The following is a 20,749-nucleotide window of genomic DNA, read 5'->3' as shown; positions in this document are numbered from 1 at the left end:
AGGGAAAAATGAAATGTTATTCCATATGGGAAATAGTGAGTCCTTATAGTATTCAAGTAGCATTTGAAACTTTTATATTCTCTTGAAGGATTTGGTTTTATATGTTCTCTTTCAAGATTGTTTTGGGGAGTAGGAGAGGGATAAGTCACCTATTTATATTGTATTTTTGAAATTTAAGGTGAAAACATTTTAAATGAAACAAATCAACCTTAAGTAAATTTTATCCTTATATATTCAAAATTTACTTTAGTCATATTGTAGAATGCATAACAAGTTGTTGAACATATTTATAAGAAGTCAAATTTAATGTGTTTTTCGGGAAGCTAAAGATATACTTTTCATTTTTATAGTACATAATAAGTGTGTAGGTACCAAACAGGTTCTGACTAGAATAACTGTAGGAGACAGTTGCTAATAAAGATTTACAAGGAAGAGAAAATAATGTTGAGTGCAACGAAATAACACCAAAAAACCCCTCAAAACAAAACAAACACTAACATCACAGTGAGTCAGAAAAAAATTATGGTATTTGTTAAGTTGTCTACCCAGAAATATCAAGTAAACCATCCATGTGTGGTTCTTTGAATTAAGTCTAAAAATGAAGGTATAAAATATGTATTTGTTTAGAAATCTGTGCCATCTGAGCATTATAGTATTTGTTGAAGAGTTATTGCCTTCAGAAAACCAATTTGCTTTTAATAATTTATTTTTACTTAGGTTCTTTTTCTAAATTTATTGCATTGAATTTCAAGATACAATTTTATATTTCAAGACAGTGATATTAATTGATATGCATTGTACTAATTAATATACTACTCTAGCTATCATTACATGAATAAATGATACTCTGTGAGGGCATACTGTGATAAGACTTGTTTTAAGCACTTTATATATAGAAATTTACTTAGTTCTCATTAGAATTCCATGAGGTCCTTTATCCTTATTTTTTGAATGATTAAGTACAGAGGATGAGCTGAGTCTCAAGTTTTAATTTGCTGGCAAGAATTAAGGTTAGGTATGTCTACAATTTTAAATTAATTAAAGTAAATAAAAATTATTTAGACTAATTACTTTGATGCTTGAAATGTAAACTGACAGCTGTGTCTAGATGTTGAAATTAATTTTATATGCGACAGTTATGCATGCTCTAAATCAGTGGTAGTCAACCTGGTCCCTACCGCCCACTAGTGGGCATTCCAGCTTTCATGGTGGGCAGTAGCAGAGCAACCAAAGTATAAATTAAAAGATAGATTCAACTATAGTAAGTTGTTTTATAAAGATTTATTCTGCCAAACTTAGTGAAAATTTGACATAAAGTACTTGGTAAGTAATTATTTTTATATGCTTTAACTTGCTGTAACTCTGCTTTATAAATTTTATAAAGTAAAGTTACTTCCCTACTTTATAAATCACCATTACTGTGGAACTGGTGGGCGGTTAGAAATTTTTACTACTAACAGAGATACAAAAGTGGGCAGTAGGTATAAAAAGGTTGACTACCCCTGCTCTAAACACAAAAATTCAAGTTGTCTAGAGTGCTCGCATGATTAAATATACTAGAAAAATTTCCATTAAATTGATTTTGTGTATGGGCTTAAAAAATAAATTGAATTATATCTTTATTTTTCACTCTTAGGTGATTTATAAGTATAATATATATTCTTTGTCAAATGTAGAAAATGCAAAAAATAACCAAAACAAATAAAAAAAACAAAAACAAAAAACCTAAAGGAGAAAATAAAAATCAGCCCAAATCCTACCATTCAGGGATAATGTACTGATAAACATTTTATGTATTTCTCTCCAGATTTCGTCCCCCCAATGATGTTAAGTTTTTTGCACACTTAACAAAGCCAAAAATAAAAAGTACATTCTTTTTTGTTTATGTTTCCCTCAAATCCCTGTCCATTGTAAATATGTACACATGCATAATTTTTCATAATTGTAATCTTTTTTTTCTACTCACTGTATCAACCTTCTGCCATGCTGCATGGTATTTATCACTTAATGGAATTGTAATCCTGTCAGTGTATTCAGTGTCCCAATAATATAATTTCCATTTGTTTTAAGGAAAGGATACTGAAGAAATTTGGAACCCTAGATCTTACATTTCTTCAGCAGTTATTTCCTGCTTTATTCTTAGCAATTTGATTCTTACCTCATTTGGAAAATAGAGATTGTAAATGTGAATGTTTTCAGAGAATGTCTATTATCCAGGAATGAATGACTAGTATTGTTTGACTGTCTATTCTCCTTGAAAATAAATCTTTCTTCATCTCTCATCTGGTAATGGGACAGCGTTCTCATTTTCTTTAAGTCCAAGTTCTTTGCAGTGCTCTTAATTTCATTCCTTTTCTCTCCTTTACCACGGTTCCCACAAGTGATCTCTTCTCTTGTAGGGAATCTTCTGTTTCTTTCTTTCTGTTAGGCCCTTTCCTGTTACTTGCAAATATTGTCTCTATATCCTTAAAAATAACTAAAACAAACAAACAAACAAAAATAACTAAACAAAAGACAACTTTCTTTTCCCTGAGTAATTTTACCATCTTCCTCTGGCAAACCAATAGAAGAGGGTGACCAAGCAGGGCAGCATGGGTAAGGGTGTGCAGGTGAGAGCGAGATAGTGTGGTTTAAAGATGGTATGTTGTTCTGAATGGTTGCAGAGTAAGGTAGGAGTGAGGAGGGTATAAGAAGAAGAAATGGATAGGTATACAGAATCAAATCTCTATTCTCATCCTGGCTGTATCTCTCAGTCTCAGGATTTCAGTTAATATTTTTATAAGAAATGAATCTCAAATCTCTGACTCTAGCTCTGAACTCTGGTGAGTTTTAAACTAGTGTTTTCAGTTGTCTGCTAGATTTTTATGGGTGTTCCATAACTTCACTCTATATATGTAATTTTCCTTTTCTTAATTGCATGATCATTTGTTTTTCTCAATTAAAAACCATGGAGAAGTCGTCTTTTTTTTTTTTTTTTTTCAGAGAGAGTGAGTCAGAGAGAGGGATAGACAGGAACAGACAGGAACGGAGAGAGATGAGAAGCATCAATCATTAGTTTTTCATTGCGTGTTGCAACACCTTAGTTGTTCATTGATTGCTTTCTCATATGTGCCTTGACCGCGGGCCTTCAGCAGACTGAGTAACCCCTTGCTGGAGCCAGCGACCTTGGCTCTAAGATGGTGAGTTTTGCTCAAACCAGATGAACCCGCGCTCAAGCTGGCGACCTTGGGGTCTTGAACCTGGGTCCTCTGCATCCCAGTCCGACGCTCTATCCACTGTGCCACCGCCTGATCAGGCCATGAGTAGTCTTTAATTGCCTCTGTAGCACATTCAAGTTGTCATCAAATAATGTGGTTTTATCTTGCCTTCCATCCTGTACATATCTCATCCTTTTAATTTCTTCAGTCACTGCCCTAGCTTAATGCCTCTGTTGCTTAGAGTGTTACAGTAACAGCCTAAATGTTCTTCTTGCTATTTCTTTGTTATCAGAGTGTCCTTCAAATTGCCGCCAGAATTAATTTAAATGCATTTGTGATAGAGGTGAAAGAACTTTGGATTTGGGGAGTTAGAACCTCAGTTTATATCTCACTTTCTTACCTTAAAGGCCTTTACCTGTCCATCTTTGTTTCTAAAGACCCAGTTCATCTGTACTAAAGGATGGATCCATTTCTCCATCCCTTGTGAGCCAGTACTACTCGATTGAACTTTCTCCTAATAGTCTAATGAAGATTGATATAACCCTATTTCCTCCTCCTCTCCTCTGCTGTTTTACTTGTGAATTTTGTAACAACTAGAACCATATCTTGTTCATCTTTTTAGACACATTTATGCCATTGGATTATGTAATATAAAAGTAATTCTCAGTGTTGTGAGTTTATTGATTAAATAGTATGAAAAGTTCTGAGTCTTCATTTACTATATTTATACCAGTTATACAAATATCTTTCAGGTTGCCTACGGTTCCATTGCAAAGCCAGATAATCTGATAAATTGTGTCAAACCAGCAGTTAAATGTGACTTTGTTGTTGAGTCCTTAATAAGGTACTCAAGCATTCTCAGTCAGAAGGTGGGCAAATTTTCATTTATATGAAAGAAATTTTCCATAATTAAAAAACAGATCACCAGTAAAAGAAACATTTGGCAAAATGTCATGTTTACTAATACATTTTACTAGAGACACGGAGTAACAGGAATAGCATGTGATGACAGGGATAGAACTAGCATGGGACTTGAAGCCAAAGATCTAGAACTGTGTCTGGAACTTCATCATTACTTGTATGTAATCCTTAGTATCCTCGTTAGTAAAATGAGGCTTAGTAATAACTTAGTTACACAGTTGTTAAAGTTAAATGAGGTATATTACAGAACTTTATATCATATAATTATGCCTATTAACTTCTCTTTGGAAAAATTGTCTGTGTGTGTGTGTGTGTGTGTGTGACAGAGATGGACAGACAGGGACAGACAGACAGGAAGGGAGAGAGATGAGAAGCATCGATCCTCGGTGCGGCATCTTAGTTCAGTTATTGCTTTCTCATATGTGGCTTGATGGGGGGGGCTCCAGCAGAGTGAGTGACCCCTTGCTCAGGCCAGCGACCATGGGGTCATGTCTGTGATCCCATGCTCAAGCCAGCGACCACACGCTCAGCGCTCAAGCCAGTGACCTCAGGGTTTTGAACCTGGGTCCTCCACATCCCAGTCGGATGCTCCATCCACTGTGCCACCACTTGGTCAGGCTTGATTTGTTTTAAAATAGGAAAATTATAAGGCAGTTTTTAGATTTCACTGCTTTGTTGATGTATGAGATATAACGTCCTTAAATTTATAACTATCAACTAAAATTTTTTGTCATCTAAATGAATTCTGTTATTTGAGTGTGAAAACATGTAATTCTAAAAGGTTAGTCAACATTTAGAAAAAATTCTAAATCTCACTGGTAGAATAGTGTCAGCTGATATGCCCAAGTTGTGGGTTTGGTCCCCCATCAGGGCACATAAACAACCAATGAATGCATAAATGGATGCAGCAACAAATCAATGTCTCTCTTTCTCTCTCCCCCTCTCTCTCCCCTCTCCTTTCTCTCTTCCTCCTCCCTCCTTTCCTTCCTTCCTTCTTTCCTACATCTATCTATCTATCTATCTATCTATCTATCTATCTATCTATCTATCTCTTCAAATCAATTAATAAAATTTTTTTTGAATCTCCTCTCCACCTTCCCAATCCTGGCAAAAGCTGAAAGGAACCTGGTTAGAAATATAATGTAAGTTTATATTCTCATAGCTAGCTTCAAATGTAAGGATTACAAAGAAGCACTGATGAAAAAAGAAAGAAGACTGAAGAATTGAATTGGTTTTTATATTATGCTAGACCCAGTTATTATATTGGCTCTAGAAAATATCTGCCTAACAAAATTAAAATCCTCGAATAATCCACTTTTGAAATTGTGAAATAAACTGTAGTTTAGGCTTAAATATTCCTCATAATTGTTTTAGTAATAATCTTTTACATTAATATTTAATTTTCTCAAGCTTGTACATGTTTCATGAACAGTAGTAAGAATTGAAAAGAGGAGATATAACTAAAGCTGGTGTGAGTTCATCTGATGCCTTTGAGGGATTAGATAAGGTTCCCCTTTGAGCAGGTGCAGTCCTGTGAATATCTTTGTGAAAATCAAATGTAGCCTTGAATCAGGATATACGTCTCAGTGAATGTAATATACATCTAAGTGAATGTTGCTTGTTATTCAGTCTACTCACTGCTCTCTGTAGACATAATTAGACATGCATTAGAGATTGTTCAAAAATCATGAAAATACTGACAAACAGTCCTGAAAGAACAGCCAGCTAGTGTCTGTCAGGAGGGTGGCAGATCTTGCCTAGTGGGGGTCTGAATAAAGAAGATTCAACTCAGCTTCTCTAGTAATGGGGTGGTGGAGGAAGCCCTCATGAGCACAATTCTCTATCAAATGTGAGCTGGGGTCCACAGTTTTAAAACACAGGCTGGGGCATAGTCCCACAGGAGGACAAAGGAAAGAGAGCCCAGACAGAAGACACAGCAGGTTCCACAGCTCATTCTGTTGGGAGGGCTGGCTTATAGCTACATCCTGTCTCTGCACAGCTATAGGCAGCAGGGAGAGGGGACCCGCCACTGTCTGTATTTACAGTTGGGAACTGGCATGATGGGCAGCTCAGAAATAAACTCAACCAGGAAGTGAAAACTGGAAGATGCTTCCGTAGCATCTGGAGATCCCTGTCCACAGCTGGAAATGTTCAAAAGCGAGGCTTATCTAGAGATGTACACCAAATTCATTTTTTCCATTTGTACCCAGAATGTGTTACTTAAGCTTCACTTCCTTGGGGAACCTCTGGAAAGGCACTGTTCTGTGGCTCAAAAAGTCCTGAAATTTAGAACACAGGACTTATCCATGTGGCCTACTGTTTTCTGTGTCCTGTTCCTCTGCCTGTGGGCTCCCAGGGCAGGGTCTGTGTCTGCCTTGCTAACTGATACCTGGCCCAGAACAGGCCTTCAATCAATGTTTATGGAATAAATAAATGTAAAAAATCATGAAAATAATAAGAACAATAATAACTGCTTTTTCTTTTTTATTTATTTATTTTTTTGCGACAGTGACAGAAAGACAGGGATGGACAGACAGAAAGGGAGAGAGATGTGAAGCATCAGATCTTGGTTGTAGCACCTTAGTTGTTCATTGATTGCTTTCTCATATGTGCCTTGACTGGGGTGGCGGGTAGGGGGGGGCTACAGCAGAGTGAGTGACCCCTTGCTCAAGCCAGCGACCTTTGGTCTCAAGCCAGGGACCATGGTGTCATGTCTATGATCCCACACTCAAGCCAGTGACTCCATGCTCAAGCTGAATGAGCCTGTGCTCAAGCTGGCGACCTCGGGTTTCGAACCTGGGTCCTCTGCATCCCAATCCAACACTATCCATTGCGCCACTGCCTGGTCAGACAATAACTGCTTTTTTCTTGAAATTTTAGCAGATTAAAAATGAAAACAGTTGCTATTGGCTTTCATTGGTGACAAACTTGAAGAATACCAACTGATGGGAAACTATCTAGTGGAAGACTTTTCCTTTCTTTCCAAATGCTAGATAGAAAGGCTTTCAAATAAACAGAATTTTTGATACCAACTTTGTATCAAAGCATCATATAGTTTTTCCTTTTCTTTTTAATCAATGTATTACATACAAATAATGCTAATAGGCCTATTTCAACAAGAGTAACAATTCCTTGAACCTTTCCCTGACTTGATCCAATCCTAGAGGCAGCCACTTTTAGTTTTATAGCTGTTTCTTCTGGCTTTATTTCTCTATTGCTAAGCAAAGTTGTTCCTTGAGTCTGTAAATAGACACTATTAAACCAAATTATATTACGGTTACCTGTCTTTTATATAAAAATTTTTATTCTTACTCATTACCAATATTTTCTTTGTCCTGTGGACCATAGTTTATTTTGATCCTGATACAGATTCCAAAATAAGCCCCATATTCTGTATTAATGTAGTAGCAAATATAGAACTTAACTCATTATTTCTAGTCTTCTTAATATTTGTCTTGAGTACCCAAAGTGGGAATCTTGGTGTCCTTTGTATCGACATGCCTGAGGAACAGAAAGTAGAAACGCTGAGAGAAAAGGAAAGTAGAAGAGACAGTGCTTTATTTAGTCTTGGGAGCGTAAATTGTCTGAGGCACCAAGCATGTTCATTTCAGGCATCAACCATTTGTGGAGCACCCACTGGTTTTTACCACTGTGCCCAAGGTACAGCAGATAACCACGTCGTGTATTGCTTGATCCCTGGTGTAGAACAGTGGCAAAGACATAATATTGTATCTAGACAAATAGTTACTTAAAAGATTATTTCCAGCAATATAAATATGCCTAAAATTATTTAGGAAGTAAAATATAGATAAATTAACAAGAAGTATGAAGAGCTAGGATAAAAGGTGAATTTGAAGTCCTGTATACTATATTAGGATGCTTGGCCTTTATTTCATTATTTAGGACAGTGTTTGCTAGACTGTGATGTAGGGTCAGAGTTGGGTTTAATTAATTTTTTGGCAATATGAGTGATGATTAGGTTTCAGGGTGGAAGGTTGGAAACCAAGAAACCCTACAGCTATCGTCATTAAAGGGTAGCTTGAAATAGAAGAGAAAGTGAAATTGACTTTCTTCATACTGCTAATTTATGTAGAGAATTATTCTTTCTTTTTTTTAAAAAATTTTTTTTATTTATTTATTCATTTTTAGAGAGGAGAGAGAGAGACAAGAGAGAGACAGAGAGAGAGAAGGGGGAGGAGCTGGAAGCATCAACTCCCATATGTGCCTTGACCAGGCAAGCCCAGGGTTTCGAACCGGCGACCTCAGCATTTCTAGGTCATTTTATCCACTGTGCCACCACAGGTCAGGCCGAGATTAATTCTTTCAATGGGCTATAAGCTTCTTACCTGCAGAGACTATATTTCTTTTAGTTACTACAGTAGGTAGGTACTTTAAAAAATACTGAATGGATGGAGGGAGGAATGAATGAAAGGTAAGGCAGAATCAGGAATATAGAGTGTTTAAAATTGGAAAAAGACTTTAGGCTGAGAATGCAATACACAAAATCAAATGCTTACAGGTAAGTATTAGATTTAATAATTTGAAAGTCCTTAGAGGATCAGCTTTAGCAGCAAGATACACTTAGAAACCAGATTATAGTGTTTTGCCTCTCTCTTATTCAGTAAGAGGGTGAATATTCTTTTTAAAATCTGACACTTCATTAGTGTTAAATAATTAAAGAAAGTAGTGATTACTATGCACTTAATATTGTATATACTATAAGATCACTATTGATAGGTATTTTTTTATTGTATTTCCATAGAAGAACTAAATCTCTATTAAATAGAAATGATTTTTAGTAGTTAGTTCTGATTTGAGAAGAAAATTGGAATGTGAATAATTTGCTTGGTGTTGTTTCAAATTGAATTTCAATAAAGTGGTTATTTATTATTTATTTATTTATTTTGACAGAGTCAGAGAGAGGGATAGATAGGGACAGACAGACAAGAAGGGAGAAAGATAAGAAGCATCAATTCTTCATTGTGGTACTTTAATTGTTCATTAATTGCTTTCTCATATGTGCCTTGACCATGGGGCTACAGCAAACTGAGTGACCCCTTGCTCAAGCCAGCGATCTTGGGCTCAAGCTGATGAGCTTTGTTCAAACCAGATGAACCCGTACTCAAGCTGGTGACCTCAGGGTTTTGAACCTGGGTCCTCCGCTTCCCATTCTGATGCACTATCCACTGCGCCGCCACTTAGTCAGGCAAATAATATTCTTTATATAATTCTTTTTTAGAACCTTTCTAGTACCATTCTTTTGTGTGTGTGTGTGTGTGTGTGTGTGTGTGTGTGTGTGTGTGTGTGTGACAGAGACAGAGGAGGATAGATAGAGACAGACAGGAAGGGAGAGAAATGAGAAGCATCAGTTTTTTGGTGTGACACCTTAGTTGTTCATTGATTGCTTTCTCATATGTGTCTTGACTGTGGGGCTACATCAGACCGAGTAACCTCCTTGCGCAAGCCAGCGACCTTGGGCTCAAGCTGGTGAGCTTTGATCAAACCAGATGAACCCACGCTCAAGCCGGTGACCTCGGGGTCTTGAACCTGGGTCCTCTGCATCCCAGTCCGACGCTCTATTTACTACGCCACTGCCCGGTCAGGCTCTATTAGCATTCTGTTTTTATTATAGAATGAAGTTGACTCTTATTCTACACTGTACTAGGCTTGTATGTATTTGGCTGAAAATTTGTAGAAAAAGGTTATCGATTGGAAGTGTGTGAGATATAACTTCTGTACATTCAGAGAAATGAAAGGCATTTCAGGACTGTTCATGGAAGAAATAGAAGTCATGTGGAGTTCCATTGTGCTGGAATAGCTAATTTAACAGTTGTATAAAGTGTGGCTAATTTAACAAGTTTGTTTTGTCATTTAGTTGATTTTTTATAGTCAAGTTTTAGTAGAACCTTTTTAAATTGAAGAAACATTGATTAAACACATGTACTGCATAAGTGATACATACTCGCACGCAATGTCTGTTTGAATATTGTTTTTTTGTCATCTTTTAATATTGTCCAGATGAAAACTTTATTTGAAATTTGCTTCTTTTATACCTTAAAAAAATAAAATAACTTTGGATATTTTTTTCACCTTTTCACTGAAAAGATTATGGTCAGTTTACATTGTAGTGGGTAATGAAAGTCCAGGAGACTTAAGATAATCTATAATATTATATGAAAGCTAGACTTATTTTTGTGCTTTTATATCCTTGTCATTAGTACATATAAGCATTCAACACTTTTCATAATAATTTTGAAAGTTATCTCTAAATATTCCCATAGAGTGAAGACCAGCAAGAAGTGATTCTTGTCAGAACAGATCGATCTGGAAGAGTTTGGCCTGTGAACACGCCAGAGAAACCTCTGGAATCTAAACAAGGAAGAAGGAAAAGACAGATGGTATGTTTAACATGTGTCTTTTTTGTTTACTCAGAATTCCTTAGGGCAGCAGTTCTCAACACAGGGGTGGCCTAAAGCCATCGGAAATACATATTTTATTTAAAAATATATTGTATAATAAATATGTATTTTCCGATGGCTTTAGGCAACCCCTGTGTTTTGGTCGTTCGACCCCCGCTGGGGTCTTGACCCACAGGTTGAGAACCACTGCCTTAGGGGCTTTCTTTGGGTCAGACTACAAGATATTTTCTGAATTGTCTCTGTACAATACAAAGATCAGAAGGCAATACATTGTTACTACTTTTATTCTTAGTTATATCCCTTTGTCTTTTAGAAAATGGAACCAAATTCAACTACAGTTTTCAAATAACTGTGAACATTGATTAATGCTGTTTTAATTTTAGTGTACATTCCTTTGGCATTGTTTCTGGCTACTTTTCATGTACATACTTGTCAACAGCTTTTAAGGAAAACCTTGGTCTCCCAGACCTGTTTTGTGTTAGCTCCTTTGAGACCTGGTGGTAGGATATCCAGGTACAGTAATGTCTCAGTTAAGTGATTGCCATGATCCTTTCTTTATAAACCTGATTTCCATCTTTCTGCTCTAGCAGTTAGTTTTTACCACTACCTTGAGGCTCTTGAGATGGATGAACAATGTATCCAGTTTTCCCAAATTAGGTGTTTTTGTTTTAAATTTGTAAGATCATAAAACTAGTATTTGGGTCCACAAATGACCAGTTCTTTCAGAATTTTTCTGTCAGATGTTAATTATTTGCCTGTTGAGTGCCTATGCTGCTAGAGATAGTAATGATCGCATTGAGCAAATAGGTCTGGAAAAGACAGCTTGGCTATTGAAATGTGAGGGAATAGTGGTTTGGAGGGGGCGAATAGCAAAGGTTTGAATTCTGTGGGATCACAGAACTGGCTAGGGGCCATAGAGCTTCCAGGTCTCTTTCTGAGTTGCCTACTAGGAAGCATGTTAGGTACAGGAATAGAGAGGTTAGACACCCTCATTCAGGATTGAGGTTTGCTTTTGAAAGGATAACAGGGCCAGAAGTTAAGGATCTGAAGCCAAGGAGTGATTGAAGTCATAGAACCTGAGATTTAAGCTAGTTGAGGACAAGACTGCTTGGGAAAAAATGTTGGGAATGTGGTTGCAAAGATTTCAAAGAAGTTACGGAACAGGTTTTATTTGTGTAAGGAAATGGGAGAACAGTATTGGGGGGATTTGATTTGGGGGGAAATAAATAGTACTTTTATTTTTCAAATGTGGGCATGGAACCAACTGTTTGGAAAACTCAGGATTGATTTAGATAAGAATCAGAATATCAGCTTTGTTCCTGATAGAGCTGTTTGAAGTGGGTTTGCTAGTAGTATATTTCACCTGTTTTCAATATGCTTACTTGCTCTCCAGAGAACTGCAGACTTTCCTTCCACAGGGGTCGGGAATTACTACTACAAGGAGGAGAAGAGCAGAGAGGGGAGAAGGGATAAGACAATTCTACCTTTTCCCCAAAACTGAGAAATCAGATAATGTCATGCCTCCCTCCCCAAGGAAGTGGAAAGGAAAGGGGCAGAAAAGTAGGGAGTGTGATTCTAATGGGAATTCTTTTACACGGAAGCAAGTAGAGTTGATATTAAAGGAAGGAAAGATTGTGACGCATAGTGGGATTTGTACATTTAATGTCAGATTTATAGGTAATTCATTAAAATGCTCTAGAAACTTAACATTTTCACTAAATTAATAACGTTCATTTTGTCATAGGTTTCAACCCATGAGGAAAAAGAAAGGGTTAGATACTTTCACGATGATGATAATCTAAGCCTGAATGATTTAGTCAAGAACGAAAAGATGGGAACAGCAGAAAATCAAAACAAACTTTTTATGAGAATGGCATCTAAGGTAAGATACATTCTTAGTGTACCGTTGCATTTTGAGACACTGGTTGCTCCATTTAGTAATGATCTACTTTTCAGGCGGGCCTAGTTCTTTCTAATCATGATTTATTTTATTAAAAACTATTTAACATATTAGGAACATCCATTTTAGAATTGATTTGACTGGGAAATATACATTTAGGATTTAGTTGGTTTTTAAATCTGAACTCTGAGTTAGTTTTTTAGTGTATTCCATGAAAATGTTAATTGTTTTATCTACCATTTAAGGGAACGTTTTGGGCCAGAATTTAATGTTGACAGCGTGCTGCTAGTTAGGTTATCAACCTGTTTTGTCTTAATATTCCTTCAGTTTTTCATAATTATGCCACCGGAATATGATTGGTGTAATATATATGTTTGGTGTAATATAGAGAAGATATCTTGGAATAATCATATCTATTTATATGAAAATTTTACATTTATATGAAAATATATATTAATACATAATTTTGGGTAGTAAGATGATTTTTTTTTCAGATAGCATTTTTTTTGTTGCATTCCCTTCCACTGCAATTCTTCCAAACAGTAACTTAAATTTTTTAATAAAATAGAAGTATTTAAACTTAGCTGTATAATAGTGTTTGACCCCACTGGAAAAATTCAACTCACTGTATTTGTAAATAAAGTTTTATCGGAACACAACTGTGTACATTTGTTTCCATATTGTCTGTGGTTGCTCATGTTCTATAATGGCCAGGTTGAGTAGTTGTGACAGAGACTTTAATAGCCTACAAAACTGGTATGTTGACTCTCTGGTCCATTACTGAAAAGTTGCCCATCACTGCTTTGTGGTGCCAGTGTTCATTTTGTGATGGTAGACGTTTGAACTGGGTGTCTGAAGCATAGGAAGGATACTTTGTAATGTACCTTTTCAGAGTTTTTGAAAAACTATGTGAACACATTACCTGGTGAAAAAAATTCACTTACTGAAAACTAGAATAAAAGTAACAAGGTATCTGAGTGTGTGTGTCTGTGGGGGAGTAAAACAAATGGGTTTAAATAGTTACGGTCATTCTTCCCATCAGCAAGAATTGTATGGAATCTTAAATTTAGCCCATGGGGATAATTTACTTCTCTTTATTTTGGGGGAAATACTGGGCATCACCTAGGATCTTGAAATTCAATACAGAAAAAAAGACATATTTTATAAAGGTGCCCTTTTCAGAAATGGGACATATCATTCTAATGGGCCATGGTTGCTCAATCTTGGGTATAGGATATCTAAAAGATACTGTATTTCCCTATGTATAAGACTCCCCCATGTATAAGACACACTTTAATTTGGGGACTTGAAATTTGGAAAAAAAAATGTATTACATACAGTTATTGAACTCGTTTTATTCATTATAAAATTCATACAACAACTCATTACTGTCAAAACTTTCACTTGTCCTCATCTGTGTCTGATGACAAATCCTGTCTTCATATATTGCCTCATCCTCAGTTCCATCCATAGCATTTGAAATGCCACTACCTCTGTATAAAGACGCACTCAGTTTTTAGACCCCAAATAATTTCAGAAAAGGGTGCGTCTTATGGGGAAATATGGTTCATGTTTTCATGGCAAATGTCTTTGAATTTGAGTAATTTTCTTATTTAGTAGTTACTCTGAAAAGGGATCTTAAAAGGCCTTGGGAGAAGTAGCCGTCAGGAATAGTTGATATGTATATCGAGTTCCTATTTATTTGTTTATTCAGTCAGCAGATGTTAATTGTGCTCAGTGTGGGAGATGGTCCACTGGGGATGCACTGGCACATTGGGAAAGCATGGTCCTCGCCTTCAGGGAGCTTGTATGCTAGCGAGGAAAAAGAAGCATTCTTTTAGTAATTATGAGAAATGAATCCAGTAATTATGGTGTGAAAATTACTGTGAAAGACAAGTGGGATGTCTCTTGAGAGCAAGACCAGGGTGTCTTAACCTGAACTGAGAAGAAGGGAATATTTTGGGTTGTACAGTGAATTTAGTACTGCTTACGGTTCGTGTTCACTTCTGCCCTGTTGTATTACATTTATTTTTTACTGTTCAATTTTTTGTAATTCTGAAATTCAGATTATGTTCACTTTCTTTTCAGTTGTAATTTACCATTAGTTCTTTAAAGCATCTTTTTCTTCTAATAAGGTTAAGAAAGCTGTCGTGCCAAATATAAACTTGATTATACTTTTGTATTTGGATAGTAAAATTATGGTTGGTGGGTTTTTTATCCTTTCTGTATCTGTTTTTGTGCTAAATATTTACAATATAATTAAATATTTACAATATAATTAAAGGGAAAAATAAAAATATATTCTGACAAAAAGGGTATGTGCATCTATATTATATGGTATGTATCTTAGAGTATAGATGACTATGTATTATGATTTCTTAGAGAAAATAAGCATATAGTAACTTTTTGGAAGTTTCTTCCTTCCTTCAAAATCATAAAACTAAAGAATATTCAATTCTAAAAATCTTGCTTAACCTTCTATATTTTACTAATGATGAAACTAAGACTCTAAAGCAGGGGTCTCAAACTCCCGGCCCGCGGGCCGCATGCGGCCCGCAGACTGGCCCACAGATTAATCCACGAAGTTTGATTAGTCTGCGGGCCGCACAAAATTGGTGGGCGGGCCGCACGGCCGCGAGTTTGAGACCCCTGCTCTAAAGAGAATAAAATGGCTTATGCCAGGCCAAGTGACTTTTTTAAGTTCCCATAGCTAATGAGATGCAGAAGCCAACACCAGAAGCCTCAACTTTTAATTCCTAGTCCAACTTCTTTCACTAAACAGTGCTGCCTATCTAATGACTCTGGTTAATGGATATTGATTGTTGCCTAAAATTAATTGTCTTTGTACTATTTCCATACATCATTTGTTGGTATTTGGGAATAAGTGGTGCGTTCTTTGCTCTTTCTTAAAATACATTCTATTGACTCCAACATCCTTTAAATATAAACTCTTCCATTTAAAATCTAAGACGTCAGTGTTTCCTTGGCAACATAAACTTAGGCACATCTTCATGAGATCTATATACATCTTTCCTCATTAATTTTGTTAGCTCCATGGGCAGTAATTTTATACTTTTGGTACTAATATTGTGGGAAATGGAATGGAGATGAGGGAAAAGGGAAAGTACAAGAAAAGAATAGGAAGAGAAGAGTTAAAGTAATTAGGGTTTTACCTTAAATTGTAAGAAAACTAAATTTTATTTTCTGATGTGTCTATTGATAGTTTTATGTTTCTGAATTTGTGACATTCAAGACAATATATTTTCTGATGGAAGTGCTCTTTAAAATACAAAGTACATATTTCTATGATACATACTAGAACCTGAATTCTTTATTTTCAGTACACTGTAACATTAATAACAAATCTTGAGAGATTAAGCGACATACCTTTCTTAAAAGTATGATTAGACAAAGGTAAGGAAGGTCAGAATTGCCAGCTCATTGCAGCATCCTGTTGTTCAGTCCTCATGTCACCCTTTATTCTTAGAGACTTTCGTTAATGGAGGTGAAATTAGTATTGGAAAAGGTTAATTCGAGAGTGTAAAGTCATGTACTGTATTTTCCTGTGACATCCTTGAAAGAAAATTTCAAATTTGGTTTAATAAAATGAGAGAAGTGATATTTCACTTTTATGTGGAACTGAATAAAATAAATTTTGATTTAGTTTGTTCATTTTCTAAAAGATGTAGGCTTAGATCCAGTCCAAGTTGCTTAATGAAATAGTTTTGTTTTTCTGACTATCATTTAGGGGTGGGAACACCAGGAAAGTATTGTATTAAGTATGCTTTAGTTCAGATTTCATTTACTTTTTTATGAAATAGCAACCATTTAATGTAGTAACCATTTTTAACTGTACAATTCAGTGACATTAAGTACATTCACAGTATTGGGCAGCCATCACCACTATCCATTTTCAGACTTTTAAATCATCTCAAACAGAAGGTCTGTTCCCATTAATAACTCCCCTTGCAAATTAACCCCTTAATCTCTCTTAGCCACTGGTAAACTCTGTTCTGTTTTTTCTGTGAATTTGCCTATTCTAGGTACCTAATATACATGGAAACATACAACATTTGTCCTTCTGTGTCTGGCTTATTTTACTTACCATGTTTTCAAGATTCATTCATGTTGTAGCATGTATCAGAATTTCATTCCTTGTTAAGGCTGAATAACATTCTATTGTATATGTTTATCACACTTTTTTAATCCATTCATTTGTTGATGGACAGTTGGGTTGTTTCCATCTCTTGGCTATTGTGAACATTGGTGTACAAGTATTTTTTTAAGTCCCTGCTTTCAATTCTTCTGGGTTCATATCTATATGTGAAATTGCTGGATTGTATTGTAATTCTGTTTGACTTTCTACACTTGATCTTAGCCAAAAAGGCCAAGAAATAATGTTTGACTTTCTGAGGAATTGCCAAACTATTTTCCACAGTGACTGCACCATTGTACATTTCCACCAGCAATGCACAAGGGTTGTAATTTTCCTATTCTCAACAATACTTATTTTCTGTTTTTTGTTTTGTTATTTTTATTTTTTTATAGCAGCCATTTTAATGGGTGTGGAATATCTTACTGTGGTCCTGTCCTAGGTCTTGACCATGGCAAGATTTTACAAGGACTGTAAACCAGTGGTCCCCAACCTCCTGGCCGTGGACCGGTACTGGTCCATGGGCCATTTGGTACTAGTCCGCAAAGAAAGAATAAATAACTTACATTATTTCCATTTTATTTATATTTAAGTCTGAACGATGTTTTATTGTAAAAAAAATGATTCCCTCTGTTACATTCGTCTAAGACTCACTCTTGACGCTTGTCTCGGTCACGTGATGCATTTATCCATCCCACCCTAAAGGCCAGTCCGTGAAAATATTTTCTGACATTAAACTGGTCTGTGGCCCAAAAAAGGTTGGGGACCACTGCTATAGGTAGCTCTTACAGATTTTGATCTGTTTTGGTTTAAGTTGTTGATAATTGTTTATGCTAGTTAATAGATTAACTATTCTTTTCTCTTTTTAAAGAAAGAGTTCAAAATTATGTGAAATTTATATTTCATCAGACTAATTTTTTTCCAATGAATTTGAGGGGTTGGAGTTGGAAGGACGGTTTGTTTTGATAATAATTTTGATTAAACAATTATAAAAATTAGACTACAATCTATATTCTGTTGCTGGTAGTCTTTGTCTAAAATTGCAATATTACTTAAATAGATTTGTTGCTAATCATTGTTTCTACATAATGATGCTAAAAAAAGCCTTTAGTTTTCCGGTAGTTTTTCTTAGTATCTTATTTTTTGTAAGGTTATAGTTTGTTATAATTTAGATGTTTTTACTCAAACATCAAAATAGAATACAAATTAGTTTTCATGGTTAGAAGACATTTAATATTTTTGTATAATATTTTGGTATACCATTACTTCATGAAAATCTTCAGTTTCCAAGCCTATATTTAGAAGCTCTTTACTAAAATAAACAGAATATATTAATGATTGGACTTTCTAATTTACCTGGATGGTTGTTATAGGTAATACATACAAAGGAACTTTCCTTGCTGCGATAATGTGATCAGAATCCACTTGGAGTCTGACCTGGGGTGGCGCAGTGGGATAAAGCATCGACCTGGAACACTGCGGTCACCAGTTTGAAATCCTGGGCTTGCCTGGTCAAGGCACATATGGAAGTTGATACTTCTTGCTCCTCCCCCTTTCTCTCTCTCTCTCTCTCCTCTCTCTCTCTCCCCTCTCTGGAAAAAAAATGGAATAAATAAAGTCTTTAAAAAAATTATAAAAAAAAAAAAGACGAATCCCCCTGGAGCAGTTTCTCAGCTGTGGCATCACTGATGTTCGGGCTGGCCGGCCCTGCTGTAGGAGGACCGTTTTTCTATTGCAGAATGGTTAGCAGCATCCTCAGCCTCTACCCAGCAGGTGCCAGTGGCATCCATACCCACTCCACATTATGACAGCCAGAAATGTTTCCAGATAGTTCCACGGGTCCGCTGGTAAGAAAGTCACCCCCAGTTGAGAACACTGCTCTAGGGGACAATAATAACTACTGTTTTTGAGGGCTTGCTTTATATCAGGCTCTTTACATACATTGATGTTTATTATTATCTTTGGTATTACTAACCCCATTTAAAAAATAAAAACTGATACTCAGAGATACTCAGTACCTCTGTGTCACATAGCCCTTTCCTGAACCTGGTTAATTTTCAAAGTTTTTCCTTTATCACTAGATGATACTACTATCTAGCTTAGGTCAGAAAGTTAGGATTTATCAGCAACACTTCTCTCTCATTTTCCACATCAAATCTGTCACCAATCTTGTTCCCTCCCTCCATTCCTAATTACATCTATGAAATTAGCCTCTAACTGGTTTGCTGGTATTTCTTCTTCTACCTCTTCCTCTTCCTCCTCCTCCCCCTCCTCTTTTTCTTCTTCTTCCTTCTTCTCCTCCTCTTTCCTCTCCTTCTTCCTCTTCCTCCTCCTCCCTCCTCCTCCCTCCTCCTCCTCCCTCCTCCTCCTCCTCTTCTCTCTTCCTCTTCCTCCTCCTTCACATCCTCCTCTTCCTCTTCCTCTTCTTTCTTCCTCCTCCTCCTCCTTCCTCCTCCTCCCTTTTTTAAATATGTATTTTAGTGAGAGGTAGGGAGGCAGAGAGACAGACTCCCACATGCAGCCCAACCAGAATCCACCCGTCAAGCCCACTAGGGGGCAATGATCTTCCCATCTGGGGCCGATGCTCTGTCTCTCAGCAACTGAGTCATTATTTAGCACCTGAGGCAAAGGCCACGGAGCCATCCTCAGTGCCAGAGGCCAACTTGCTCCAATTGAGCCATGGCTGCAGGAAGGGAAGAGAGAGAGAGAGAGAGGAGGGGGAAGGGAAGAGAAGCAGATGGTTACTTCTCCTGTGTGCCCTGACTCGGAATCGAACCCAGAACATCCACATGCTGGGCCAATACTCTACCACTGAGCCAACCAGCCAGGGCTGCAGGCATTTCTTCTTTTCCTAATTCTTTCTTAAGTCTGTGTCACTGAAGGCAGACTAACTACTTTTTCCAAAATGTCTATCTGATCCTTCAGCCTCTATGTGAAGACATTTCAAATGGCATTTGGTTGCTCTTAGGTTAAAGATTAGATTCTTTAACGTGGTCTAATGAGACCATAAATGGTCTGCTCTCCAGTCTCAGCTTGAATGTGGCTGTTTTTACTTTGCTTCCTCTGTTCCAGCCATGCTGACATTCATGCAGTTCCTCAGATATGCTGTACATTCCGCTGCCACAAACTGTACACACTGCTTCTGCTTTCCACCACCTCCTGTCCAGTTGACTCTCCCTGTTCACACGTATCTCACTTTGTCAGTCCTCTTTTAGGGAAGGCTTTTTCACCTCTCCGACTAACCATTCCCTCTAGTAGGAACTCAGATTGCCATCACAGCTTCTAACTTGACTCTTTAACTGAGCAACCCTTTAGTTATTAGTTCATGTCTGTCTTTCCCACTACTATACCAGTTCTGTATTTTGGGGATTATTTTTGCTTTTGCTCACCATTGTATCTTAGCTATCCATTAGAGTCCTAATATAAGAGCATTTAGTAAGTATTTTTTGTCCAGAATTACATACTTCAGGCTTGAAATTGCGTGCAAAAATACTTTTTTCACTACTCTACTAAATTGCATAGAAAACCCAGCTATTTTGTTTTTCCCTGTAACATCTATTATTTTGATTTTGCAACAATAGTTTGAAAACAAACACAATCTTTCATCTCTTATCATTGTTGACCTTTTTCTTATCAACCTTTTCCACATTTCTACAAAATTTGAAGTAGTCATACCACCGAACTGCAGAGAAAGAGTTATTCAGGTTTTATCAGATAAAAGAGATATGGTCATAGGGATAGTCAGATGATGGGACAACTATCGGGAATGCTTGGTTTGATACATGGTACACAGAATCAAGAGTACATAGAATCAAGAATTGAATATACATGTGTTTAAATTTCAAAAATAATCATATTTTGGGAAACTCAAATGCTTAACAGATAACATGATGAGAATATGTTAACTTTGGAGTTGCCAGAATAAAACTAGTAAAATTTTAATAGCACCCTTCTAAAAAATAAACATTTGTCTGTAATCCATGCCTTAATTTGCATATTAAATGCATATATAGAATTACACATAAGGCAATACCATACTGGAGAAGATTCTTGAGTTCTGCCCGTAATACCTATTATACCTTCTGGCATAATCTGCAGGATACAATAAACTATAGATGGAAACACTGGAAAAGCAAACTGAAAATTAGTCAATACTGAT

The 20,749-nt window shown here is 36.4% G+C and overlaps 1 protein-coding gene across 1 annotated transcript in view; it reads left to right on the top strand.

Annotated features, from left to right (window-relative positions):
• The window catches only part of CWF19L2 (CWF19 like cell cycle control factor 2), a 117,791-nt gene that overhangs the window by 63,604 nt on the left and 33,438 nt on the right, over positions 1 to 20,749 (top strand). The window contains exons 11-12 of the mRNA XM_066371591.1: positions 10,400 to 10,516; positions 12,282 to 12,419. Coding sequence (XP_066227688.1) covers positions 10,400 to 10,516; positions 12,282 to 12,419 — 255 coding nt within the window. The remainder of the gene's footprint in view (positions 1 to 10,399; positions 10,517 to 12,281; positions 12,420 to 20,749) is intronic.

Source organism: Saccopteryx leptura, chromosome 1 (genome assembly GCF_036850995.1).
Source record: "Saccopteryx leptura isolate mSacLep1 chromosome 1, mSacLep1_pri_phased_curated, whole genome shotgun sequence".
NCBI lineage: Eukaryota > Metazoa > Chordata > Mammalia > Chiroptera > Emballonuridae > Saccopteryx > Saccopteryx leptura.
This window is presented reverse-complemented; position numbering and strand designations above follow the sequence as displayed.